This window comes from Choristoneura fumiferana, chromosome 7, assembly GCF_025370935.1.
Source record: "Choristoneura fumiferana chromosome 7, NRCan_CFum_1, whole genome shotgun sequence".
Lineage (NCBI taxonomy): Eukaryota > Metazoa > Arthropoda > Insecta > Lepidoptera > Tortricidae > Choristoneura > Choristoneura fumiferana.
Window position 1 is genome coordinate 14,677,556 of NC_133478.1, and position 13,320 is coordinate 14,690,875.

A 13,320-nucleotide genomic window follows, 5' to 3' on the forward strand; every position below is an offset into this window, starting at 1 on the left:
ATAATCTAACCCAATCAAATTACTTTTCCAGGTGTGTGCGTTAACAGGCCATGGTTACACATACGCGCAGACGCATAGGATGTCCATATCGTTCGCGGCTTCACTCAGGACAAAATTGAAACTGAAGAATGATGATAAGGTTGCGGTAATTCTGCCGAATATGCCGGAATACCCTTGTGCGCTGTTGGGCGTACTGGAAGCAGGCTGTATAGCTTCCTTGATGAACCCCGCTTACACAGCCCGTGAGTATCAAACTTTTGTGCTACATTAGTACTCTTTATCTATAGAGATGGGTAAATCCGGATATGAAGATTCAAAAGAGTCTGATACTTAAGCGGATCCGAATCCATTATGGTCCCAAAGGAAGACCAGCGCCGTTCGCAAGACCGGCAGATTACCGATTTGAGACCATTTCGTGACATGCATAACAATTTTTTTTTTCTTAAACATTCTTAACGAGTTCTTGAGTGGAGACCGCGAATCGGCAAGCGTGGCGTGGGTAGGCGGAGCGATGATCTTCGCACGGTAGCTGGCAGTTACTGGATGAGAGTGGCCGAGGATTGTGCTCAGTGGGCGTACAATTGGAGAGGCCTATGTCCAGCAGTGGGCTAAGATAGGCCGATGATGATGATGATGAACAATTCTTACCACGTTGTCACGTATACCGAAATGTTTTCTTTCTTTCTTTCTTTATCGGCTCCTTTAAAATCTTATCGATATTGGATCGAGCGTATCCCGAGTGAAGTTTCAGCACTCACTTCGCTTGCGATCAGTCACATCGGATTGGTTCGGATATGTTCGCTCGGGCGCTGAGCCGGTACGCCGGTAGTAAATCCGAAATCACTTACGATGATGGAGCTTTCTCCAGACAGCAACCATGCAACAGCTAGCAAACATGGAGCCGAACCAAAACCAAATTTCATCCGAATCTGTTCAGCAGTTTTAGCGTAAAACTGTAACAAACATCCTTACGTCCCCCTCACGAATAATAGTATATTTTATAGTTTCATTTAGCGTGCTTATTATGTGAAAATTTAAAGACGTAGTGCAAAGTCCGGACGTTATCAACGATTATTTTATTAATTGATAGGAACGGTCCTGTTCAAGATATTACACAACTGATGGGACTTCTGGCGGCACGGCAGTGCCCGGCCAAGTTGAGCGCAAGGAAAACTGTCGATGCGTTGGGACGATGATATCAAAAGGGCAGCAGAAAAAGTGGCTGCATGTTGCACAGGGCCATAACGTGTGGCATAGATAGTGTCTGAAGAAAGAAATACTAGACTAGCCTATACCCACGATTTCACTCTTCGTTTGACCGGTTGAATTGAAATTCCGGAATTTTACTAAGTCATATGTATGTATGTATACTCTTTATTGCACATAAAAATAAAAAACAAATACCTACACAGAGAGGAGAACAAAGGCGAGCTTATCCCTAAAAGGGATCTCTTCCAGCTACCCTAGTTAAGAGAAGACAATAAGAAGAAGATAAGCAAACAGTTAAAATTACGTGCGGTAAATAAAGAATTTGAAATTGTCATGGGAATTCCGAAAATGTATATATTGTGGTCAACATTTACGTCGTATGATGATCACCCATGTAAAATTTCATGTCTCTAAACTTAGCGGTTAAGATTTTGGAATTTAACATGAATGGGTAGAATATAAAAATTTCATCCAAATTAGTTTAGACGACGTTTTGAAGTAAAAAGTACCTAAGGCACGCATGTACGCATGCTCGCACATACTCATAAACTTTCAAATTCATATTATTAGTTGGATAACCGACAGCAATATATGTAGGTAAAACTACGTTATCGTGAGCCAGAGGCAGCCTCGTGTTTGTAAATTTATAAAATACATAAAAATAAACCCTTCAAAAATACATTGTAAAAATGGGAGCCAAGTTCGATATTAAGAATATCCATGATTGTCAACTGCGTCGATAAAGTTAATGAGATCTAAGTAGGTCCTTGGTGCCGTAGATACTTAGTTCTCAAATTTATTGATAAGATAACATATTATAACTTCTTTATTTAATTAAAAAAAAATGTGATTATTAAAGTTAAATAAAGTACATACTTTATTAGGAAGTAGGTCCAAACACACCGCTGTTGCTTTTTCTTTGAACTTGGCTTGACATGACACGCCACCGCGTGTCTAGATAAGAAATACTATACTTCAATATTATTTCTCGCATTATGTATACAAGCATATACCCGCGGCTTAGCTCGCATAAATCATTAGGTCTGGCGAATTGAAATTCCGGAAATTCTGTAAATTTCCGTGGGAATTCCCAAAATGTGTGAAAAACACCTGTGGAAAAATTCATGTACCTATCTAGAATTTTCTATGGAATTTCACAGGTATGCGTGACAATATCGAGATAAAAGTAATCTATGTTTATATTTCAAAACTTCAGCTATGTTTATTCCGAATTTCAGCCTTTAACCAGCTGTTTCAGCATGAAAGTGTAACATAACAAACACACCCACTTTCGTATTAATAATGTTAGTAGGATTTCAAAGTATTCTACTTTAGATATACAAATTTACGTAACATATGCGCAGTAAATCGGAGATTAAATTAGGCACTTTCGATTCTCTTTTATGCCAAAAATATCTACTCGTACTTGTCATGATAAATGATGATAATAGATGGATAACACTTTTATGTCCTAAAGATCAAATTCCAATTTCCAAATACCTACTTAAGTCAGCTCAGGTACAGACATGGTAAAAGATATGTTTACAATACTACCTTTACGCTGTTACTTAGCGTATGAACTGCATAAATAAATAAATGGGACATTGACCATACGGACACACGGACACGGGACCCACACCTCAGCCGTTGCGAAAGGCATAATATTTTTTTCTCATTTTATTTTAAAAATTATAATAGAATAAGTTGCTCAAAAGCAATGCGATAAACCAGTAAGTATCTTAATCATACTTATATGTGCACTAGCCGTTACCCGCGACTCGGTCCGCGTAGAATTCGTTTATCGTATCCCGCGGGAACTATACAATTTTCCGGGATAAAAACTATCGTGTGTCCTTCTCCGGGACTCAAACAATCTGTACACCGAATTTCATCTAAATCGGTTCAGTAGTTTAGACGTTACGAAGTAACAAACAAACAATCCAACAGACTTACAAACTTTCGCATTTATGATATTATATAATAAAGGTATCCCTATTTGTTTTGGTATATGTGTTTATATCATTTGAATTTTAATTCCAGATGATTTGAAACACCAACTCAGCAAAGTGGATTGCAAAGCGATCATCGCCTCAAAATTGTCCTACGCCAGTATAAAAGAAGCGTTGAGCGCTTTAAAAATCAACATTCCAATAATTCTAACAGACAATGACGACCTGCCAGAAGGTGCAATCAAGTTCGCAGAGTTTGCAGAAGACTTCAATGTAAACACGGACTGTTTAAAGTCTGTGAAGCGCGGTCCTAATGACGTGGCCATACTGCCTTTCTCTAGTGGTACCACTGGCTTCCCTAAAGGTGTTGTTATTGACCACAAAAGCGCAGTTGCTATGAATATGCAAATCGCTGATCCTAATATAGTAGCTATCAAAGAAACTACTGGTGAGTGACAGTCTGACTATGGTTTCCATAGTTAGGACGATTATACTAAGATATACAAGAGAGATCTATAAGAGATACAAGAGTTTGCCAAAAGACTCGGTGAATACATCAAGCCTTCTTGCCGCGATTTCTTATCGTGAATCAGAAGGGGCTATGAAAGTGCTTTCCTACGGCGAGGCGAGACGAGGCGAGGCAAGACGATTATTGAAATTTGTAACGCATGATTTCAATTCTCTCCTTGCGTGTTTTCGGTGGAAACAGTATGGATTGGCGAGGATGTGCGATACGAGAATTTGATTTTTTGTTACTGTAATAATGAACCGTATTGCTGCTTTCGTAGTGTTTATTACCAGATGACCAAACCACCAGATGAGACGACCAGATGGCCTAGTGGTTAGAGAACCTGACTACGAAGCTCGAGGTCCCGGGTTCGATTCCCGTGTCGGGGCAGATATTTTTATGAAAAATACGAATGTTTGTTCTCGGGTCTTGGGTGTTTAATATGTATTTAAGCATGTATCTATCTATATAATTATATTTATCCGTTTCTTAGTACCCATAACACAAGCTTTGCTACTTTTGGACTAGGTCAATTGGTGTGAATTGTCCCATGATATTTATTTATTATTATTATTAACTCTGCAACGGTCTTTTGTTTTTTTTTGTAGAAATAGGTCGGCGCGATTTCAATTCTCGTTGCTCTCGTTTCGCCACGCCTCGCTGTTGGAAAAACACCGTCAGACGTTTTTTTTTCTATTTCAGCGACATACCAGTCCGTTTTACCGGCGATCCTGCCGTTCTTCCACATCTTCGGTTTCAACGCTCTGATGGTGAACCAAATGTACTTCGGTGTGAAGTTAGTCACAATGCCATACTTCAAACCGGACTTATTCCTTCAAACGCTCACCAAGTTCAAGGCGAATGTGCTGTTTTTGGTTCCTCCTATGGGTATGTCCAAGTGTCGAGTGTTATTTTCAAAACCTAGCCCGGTTTCATATAAAATAAATAAAATAAAAATTGTAATCATTTATAATCAGACGTTTATCGTCCATTGATACAACAACATCCATTACAATAATAAAAATAAAACGGGTTAACGAGTGTTAGTATCAGTTCTTCTTATAAACTATATTATTATATTAGCATATGTAGATGGTTTCGGAAATCAATTAGTTCTTAGTCTGTTTGAGCCTAGTCTAAATTAAGTAATACTATAGTTTTGGTTTGTGTGATTTGTGTGTTCTTACAGTGTGAATACACGTTTTTTTTGTATAGAGGTAGCTATCTTAAGGTCGTGGGCAAGCAAAGTAATTGCTTATAGTTCATTGATATGGACCTCCACATAGTAACGCCTGATCCAATAACTTAATGTTCTTGTTTTACAAAAACTTTTTGCTGTGAACCTAATTGACGACGCGGCGCGTATCAAAAGTAGGACCTGTAGCTTACTAGTATAATAAATGTACTCTTGTGTCTATAGCTAGAATACCTGTGCTGGTTTGAACCATACGTTCTTGTAATCTACAGTGGTATTCTTGGGCAAGCATCCGGCCGTGACTCCTGCGCACATGGAAACAGTCCACAGTATCATATCCGGCGCCGCGCCCATCTCAAGTGACGACGCCGCCGCTATCGTCACGAAAAACGTGAGTTAATATCCTCGTTAGTTGAGGTCAGACAAGTAGTAATTATGTAGTAGGAAGAAATCGCTTTTAAGCGATAAGAACATCTATTATCTATTCTGCATTTTGACTTTCAAAGTTGTATTATGTGGTGTTCAATAGAGAATATTTGTGTTGTATTGTATTGTACTGAGCAGTGGCCACAGCCACAATAGATTGAATTCTCTCCATTCAGATGCCTGGCGACTGAAGTCAGAAGGAAGAGAGTTTGCATGAGTTTGGAAGTTGATAGTGCGTTGTAGAACGTAACAGTTTCCCTAGATGGCGCTGGGGTCGCTACAGAAATGAAATGATTTAATCTTCGAACAAATAATAAGTCCTTGTAATTAGTTAGTACTTATTATTTATTCGTAGAATTTAATTTATTTTGCTTTAGACATAGTAACAAGTGGTTTTGAATAGTGCTAATGTGCAGTGACATGTATTGTCTAACTAAATACTTAAATTGCTAGTGCACACAAATATTATCTTATTTTTAATTAATTTTTGGCCCATGTGGTGTGGGCTGGCTGTCGTCTGTGAATTTTGCAGTCACGTTACTCTTATAGGTGTAGAACTGGATGAACTCACGAATTTCTGCATCAAGTATTCCGATATCTTTTCCTTACCTTTGGCAAGGCCAAACAGTTTGGCAGCAGTCTAAGGCTGTGGCTCCACTGAGGCGGAGACGAGCGGAGCGGAGGGGAGACGTGTAGGGGTCGACCAATCCCTACACGTCTGATGTTAATGAGGGCGAGACGAGATGTGGATTCAACTGATATGATTGGTCGATCACTACACGTCTCCTCTCCGCTCCGCTCGCCTCCGCTTCAGTGGAGACGCAGCCTAATTCCAGCGACAGGAATTGTCCAGTCAACTCCTACGCGAGTATTGTTACTACACCCGCCGCTCTCCACTATAACACTACTTCACTATAACTGTATAAAAGTAACATTGTTGAAACATAGACTATTTTAAGTTCTGGCGTTTTTCCACAGAAAAACCTGGTGTTCCGCCAAGGATACGGCTTGACAGAAACCAATGGATGCATTACGATCGGCCGCAAGGATGACACGAACCATGCATCCGTTGGACACGTTATCGCCAGCTCGGAAGTCAAGATCGCTGATCTGCAGACTCACGAGGCTTTGGGACCTGGAGAGGTAAGAATACAGCAGTTCCATGTCAAGGGGCCGTTCATAATTACGTCACACCAATTTTGACCATTTATAGCCGCTCCCTTGTTACACTTATGGCTATAAAAATGGCAATTATTTTGTTCCTGTGGCAAAATCACAAACCGCATAACTTACTCTATTTACTCTTTGAGCAGAAATGGTTTTTAAGTTCTGAAAACAAAGTCATATCATATCGTATCAACGTCTAATCGACAGTGCTCCGCGTCGTGGAACTCCTATTTTAAAATGTTTTTTTTGCCAATGTATAAGAATTGTTGCTAACATCTTGAGGAACCCTGCACGGGTCGTTCAAGCATTTTTAAATGAAGTATTCTTTACAAGAATACAAACTGAAGCCCCTCAATAAATATTACGGGACACTTGACACCAATTGACACTTGACATGAATTGAGCTTTTGTTGTGGGTACTACGCAATACTTATACCAAATATTGATTGATTTCATTGCAGGAAGGTGAAATCTGGTTCCGCAGTCCAAACCTGATGCGGGGATATTACAAAGACGAGGAGGCCACCAAAGAGGTGATGACAGCAGACGGCTGGTTCAAGACTGGTGACATTGGCAAATACGATGAGAATAAATATTTGTACGTCACTGACAGGATGAAAGAGTTGATTAAGGTGAGTTTAGTAATGTAAATAAATTTCACCTAGGCCTTTTTCACTGTTAACTGTTAAATTTTATGTGACAGACGTATGTGATGCCGTCTCTGTTTGTTCTGTCCTAATAAACAGAGACGGTACACATTTATTTGCCACATGAAATTTATCAGTGAGTGGTAAAACTGGCACTTAGTCTCAGACGCGAATAGTTTTATTGATTCGCGAGTAATTACGTTAAACATATTTAAATATGGGGAGTTTTTTTAAAGTAATTATGGTTGGGATCCCGGAGCAAATAAGTTCAATCTCATACGCTCGATCAATACACTTTAAGTGTATAAGGACATCGAATGTCGAATGTTCTCGAACAAAATTCCGCAGCTAACTTTACTTTTTGAAGTATGCGGATGATAAAAGACACGCCATGAGCGCATTACACGGCAGAAATTTCCCGTGGTTATACCTACAATGCTATTTGTATTATTAGCGATACATTTTAAGAAATCCGACACATTTTGGCGTCATTTTAAATTACGTCTTTTACTGTTTGGTGGTTACTTTTGGGGTCATTTTGTCGGTCTTTTTTTTTATTTTCTTTGGAACTTCGGTTAACGCCCGACCGAAGTTTGACCACACAATTTCAGCAAAGCATGCTAAGACTTTAAGAGCTGCACTAAATATGATAAGACATCGTTTGTAATATTCACTTTTCATTTCTAGGTCAAAGGATTCCAGGTAGCTCCAGCAGAATTAGAAGCCATAATCCGTGCCCATCCTAAAATTGCCGATTGTGCCGTGGTCGGCGTACCGGACCCCATCACTGGGGAACTCCCCAAAGCCTTCATAGTGCCCCTACCGAACCAAACCGTGAGCTCGGAAGAAATCATGGAATTCGTAAACAGCAAAGTAGTTTCTTTTAAGAAAATAACAGAGGTGCAGACTATCGAAGCGATACCCAAGAATCCGGCTGGAAAGATTCTGAGGAAGGATTTGAAAGCTAAGTATTGTTAGGAGTTTGAATGTTGAACTAAGTTTGCCCCTTATTCATGAAAGTTACAGACATTTATAGAAAAAAAATGTCTATGTCTGACAAAGGCAATTAGACGTCAAATTATAGATGAAAGACAAAACGTTAAGTTAACGGAAGATACGCTAATGAATGAATTATGATTATGATTGAGGGGTTAAACTTAGAGAGGGATAATTTGTAATTACGAGTATTTGTGTATATAATTTTATAGTAATAACTGTATATTTTTCTTCCTTGCCAAATATTGATATTGATATAGTTAATACTCTGTAAGAGCATTTGCATTATGAGTCCAATTTTGTGAACGGTTTTTTAACGAATGTATTGGTATTAAAGTGATTTATATACATTTTTCCAGACTTTAAAGCTAAAGTTAAATTAATATTAAGGATTAAAAAAACAATCACACTATAATATAGTTTGTTATAATTCTTGTAGGTAGGTATATTGTATTAAAGTTATATAACTTGTTGAAGTATTTTTGAAAATCTGTGGGATAAAAAGCTTTGGGTGATAGGCTTTAAGAATAACCTAGCATTTTAAGACTGATAGAGGAAACATTTTTGAAGAAGAGACCTATGTCCGGCAGTGGACTGATACAGGCTGTTCGTTCATGTTGATGGCAAGAAAAAAAACAAACGCAAATTATTTGTCGTTGTATGAATGTTTAACGAAAGTCAAGTTTTGACTTCGCTAATCGTGAAATAAAACTCAAATTTCCAAAATAAGGGTCCAAACAGTATGAATGAAAATTATATTTAAATTAAATGAGATATTACTGTTAACAGTTAAATTTTACATGTGTTATATAGTTTATAAATGTATTTATAATTTCTTATTGAACCATGGGATTGTGAAATAAAATAGCACACAAGATAAAGAGTGCCTATCTTTATGAACAACCGTTATTTTATTAATATGACCCTGGGCTTATCACGACGGTGTGTTCCCACTATAGAACTAATATTATAGTACTGTCAGTGGAACTAGTGGGAACATCTGTATTGCTAAAATGACCCCGACGTTTCGGATATAGAGTTCCCGGGTGATATTATTTATGAGTGAGAAGTGCAAAGTTTTGAACATTGAACGGTTTAGGTACTTCTTTATCACATGATTCGATATGCTTTTATAATGATCGCAATAAAATATACTCAGTGGCACAAAATTTGGCCCACCATTCATTATACAAAATTACCGATTCTGCATACATTTGAGGGCCAGATTTTTTGCCGCTCAGTATATAATTAAAAAACAAAAATTTAATTTAGCCATTGAAGTATTTATATTAAGTGGTGTCGCTGCTAAACGTAGGTACTTAATTAAATTTGTTATAAAGTAACGTTGAAGTTTAGATTGTATGTTTTACTACATGGAATTACAATAGGGATGTTGCCTCCATTAAAAAATAATTCGAAGACACGACTCCAGTAAAAAAACGCTTTATTTTAGCCCTGAAAACCAGATTAATTTTCGATTAACCACAAAATTAGTTTTTTTGTTGCTTTAAAACAAATAAATAGTTAGTTGATTGAGTTGGCGAACAAGTGACGTCATAGTTGCTATTTCCATTCAAACTCTATGGGAGAATTGTGTTTTGACAGCTCATAAAAAGTACGTCAGTTGATTGGTGGAGTCAACATCCCTATTAAGGGAGACATATTTTGTATGGGATGTAGACTACGATTACCTTACAGCTTACGATATTTCGACGACTACCAGTGTTATGATCATGGGTATGGTAGTATACCCATGATCAACATTAGTCGCGTCGGTAAGTAGCGGTCTACATCGCGTATAAGGACCTACTATAGCTGGCGCGGTTTGTACGGAGTGGTTGGATGCCTGTTGAATAAGTTTTTGGTAAAAAAAAAACATTTTTATTACAAGATTTTTTTGCCGACTGTACTTTTGTTGGCTGTACTTGTATTGTCACCCAAACTACATTTGCATATACCAAATTTCAAGTCGATGCCACTAACCGTTGAAAAGTTCCGTCCTGTGGAGACGATCCTGGCCGGACTACCAGGATGTCACTACCAGATTATTGTATTGTCACGCAATTTACATAAGTAAGTATATCAAATTTCAAGTCAATCCAACTACTAGAAGTTGGTCGAATTTAACTTGCATGATTGCGTTACAGACAGACAGACGGATAAACGGACAGGTGAAACTAAATAAGATTGTAAAATTAGTTTGAGCAGCGCTAACTGCACGCGTCGCGTGCGCAGGATATTACTTGTACCCGCACTCGCAGGCGTGCGCCCGCTCCGTGCGCCCGCGCAAGCTAGAGCATAGACCCTAAAACATGTCTAATGTAACTGAATCATTAAAAACTGTTATCATACTGCAGTCGTGTGAAAAGAATAAACATTTATACTTTTTTTACACCTCATTAACATAAGAGTATTTTTGATATATATAAGTATATAGCTAGATCAAGTAAGAACAATGCAATTTTAATTATAAATTTAAACATCTGCAATATTTTATGCGCTTATTTTTTTAATTTGAGATTTTCCCAAGTTTTGCAACTGTATTTGTAATGACATGTATTATTGATGGGTACGAAACTAAATCTGTATCTGTTTTTATTAAAAAATGCCTAGTCGTTTACATACTCGTTTTATTACATTTACTAGCTATTAATTACCTACAGGTTTTACTTTACAAAGTACGATAGGATCTCCGAGTTAAGTATGAACGTTACTTTACTATCTATCTATTTGTTAAGTGAAACCCAATATATCTTTTGCATTCCTATTACTTGTAATGTACGCTCGCTCGAGGAACAAAAAATGTTATTTCTTTAAAAGTGGAAACTGCTTTGGCTTATGAATCAGCTAAGTTATATTCATATTCAACTGTGTTATATATATATGCTGTTTGTTTCCTAAATCCTACTTATATTATAAATGCGAAAGTTTGCGCGCGTGTGTGTGTGTGTGTGTATGTCAATGTTTGTTACTCTTTCACGCTAAAACGGCTGGACGCATTTAGTTGAATTTTGGTAGGTACGTAGATAGATGGGCTACTGGATTAATACATAGAATTGAATTGAAATAACAACCGCCAGACTTAGTGTCATGAAATTTGGTATGTAGATAGCTGGACATCTGGAATAAAACATACATAGGCTACTTTTTATCTCTATATTCCCACGGGATAGGGATAAAATCTCGAAATAACGACCGCTGAGCATAGAGCAATGAGGGCTATCGTTTTTTGTCTCACTAGATTATAAATAAACCCGCGTAGCTCACCCAAAAACTGAGATTTGACATTTCGGAGACCTCACGCTACACTAGCGCCTCTAGTGGCGAATTCATACGCGATAGCCCTCATTAAATTTGGGTTGGTCATTTTTAATGCAACGTCAATGAAAACCACGATGTAATTACCGGGAATTCCCATTCTAATGGTTTAGGTACACGTGCGAAGCATGCTTGCTTGCATTATTCCTTGCACCTTTGGGAGTAGGTATGCTTGCTTGATCTGTTGTTTGCAAGCTCACTTGCATTCTGGCTTGCATGCTTGGTTGCATGTTTGCTTGCACGCTTGCTTGAATGCACGCTTGCTTGCACTATTTCTTGCACATTTGGGAGTATCTTTGTTTGAATGCTTGCTTGCTTGCATGCTTCCTTGCATGCTTGCTGGCATGCTTGCTTACATGCTCACTTACAAGCCTGCTTGACTACTTGCTTCTTTGAAATGTTTACGGTTCACGCGAGCAAAGCATGCTCACTTGCAAGCTTGCTTAGATGCTTTCTTGCATGCTTGCTTGCATGCTTGAATATAATATGCATTCAACTTGCTTGCTTGCACTCATATTTCTTGCATAATTACATGCTTGCTTAAATGCTCACTAGCATGCTTGCTTAATGCTTGCTTCTATGAAATGTTTATGGTTCACGCGAGTGAAGCCGCGGCTAAAAGCTAGTTATATTCGAAATGCGAAAGTTTGTGAGTGAGTGTGTGTGTGTATGTTTGTTACTCCTTCACGCTAAAACGACTGGACGGATTTGTATGAAATTTGGTAAGTAGATAGCGGGACGTCTGGAATAGAATAACACATAGGTACCTATACTCGTAGTAGGTTACTTTTTGTGACGATATTTCAACGGGGTAGGGATAAAAAAATTAAATCTCTACTGCTGGGTTAGAACCTTGAAATTTTGCACAGTTGTTCGTGGTGCATAAACGTCAATGAAGACCACGATATAAATTTTGGGAATCCCCATGGATATTTTGATTCGTATTATATAGAAACTTTTTTGTCTGTGGTTGTTGCCACCTGATTGCCTTGGTCTTTGACGAAGATTTTACGTTATGCACTAGAGCATTAAAAGTCATTTTAAGTCGCCTAGATCAGAGCATAAATACGAAATTTACGATCGTGCATAACTCTGCCCATTTTCGAGCGGGACGGATAGACCCTCATAGAATATTTCATGTCATTTAAAATCAAACTAGCTCTGCCCACTACTTCGTTCGCAAATAATATGTTTATTGGAACTTTAGTGTTTTTCAGGATGTTGGAAACCATTAATGTCGGCCAAATCTAGTTCAATTCCGTCTAGTCGGTTTAGTGAGAAAGATGGGAAACAATAATTTATAACTCGGAATGTACGCGCAATAATGTACCTACGACGTGATAATCCGAAGCATTTTTGCTTCCAATTATCATGCCGTACAATATCATGGTCGCGCATTATCAGGGCCTACATAATATTGCGCGCTGTAATAATAAATAAATAATAAATAAATAAATATCACGGGACAATTCACACCAATTGACCTAGTCCCAAAGTAAGCTTAGCAAAGCTTGTGTTATGGGTACTAAGCAACGGATAAATAAATAAATAAATATAATAAATAAATACCATGGGACACTTGACACCAATTGACCTAGTCCCAAACTAAGCAAAGCTTGTACTATGCGGATACTAGATATGTACTCTGTGATAGGTACTAGGCAACGGATAAAAATACTTATATAGATAAATACATACTTAAATACATATTAAACATCCAAGACCCGAGAGCAAACATTCGTATTATTCACACAAATATCTGCCCCGGCCGGGATTCGAACCCAGGACCTCAAGCTTCGTAGTCAGGTTCTCTAACCACTAGGCCATCTGGTCGTCTGTAATGTACGTAGTGATAATGTACGACGTGATAATCTGAATCCAATAGATTCGCATGACCATAGATCT

The 13,320-nt window shown here is 38.0% G+C and overlaps 1 protein-coding gene across 2 annotated transcripts in view; it reads left to right on the top strand.

Moving 5' to 3' along the window:
• Positions 1-10,717, top strand: part of LOC141429766 (uncharacterized) — a 19,149-nt gene extending 8,432 nt beyond the window's left edge. Inside the window, exons 1-7 of one of the 2 annotated variants that reach the window (XM_074090289.1) lie at positions 12-242; positions 3,250-3,606; positions 4,369-4,554; positions 5,134-5,252; positions 6,266-6,430; positions 6,916-7,086; positions 7,789-10,717. In XM_074090289.1, coding sequence (XP_073946390.1) covers positions 80-242; positions 3,250-3,606; positions 4,369-4,554; positions 5,134-5,252; positions 6,266-6,430; positions 6,916-7,086; positions 7,789-8,079 — 1,452 coding nt within the window. In that variant the 5' untranslated portion in view covers positions 12-79 and the 3' untranslated portion in view covers positions 8,080-10,717. Of the gene's footprint in view, positions 1-11; positions 243-3,249; positions 3,607-4,368; positions 4,555-5,133; positions 5,253-6,265; positions 6,431-6,915; positions 7,087-7,788 lie in introns of those variants that run through there. The other variant, XM_074090290.1, reaches the window with a different exon arrangement.
• The last annotated feature ends 2,603 nt before the right edge of the window (positions 10,718-13,320 follow it).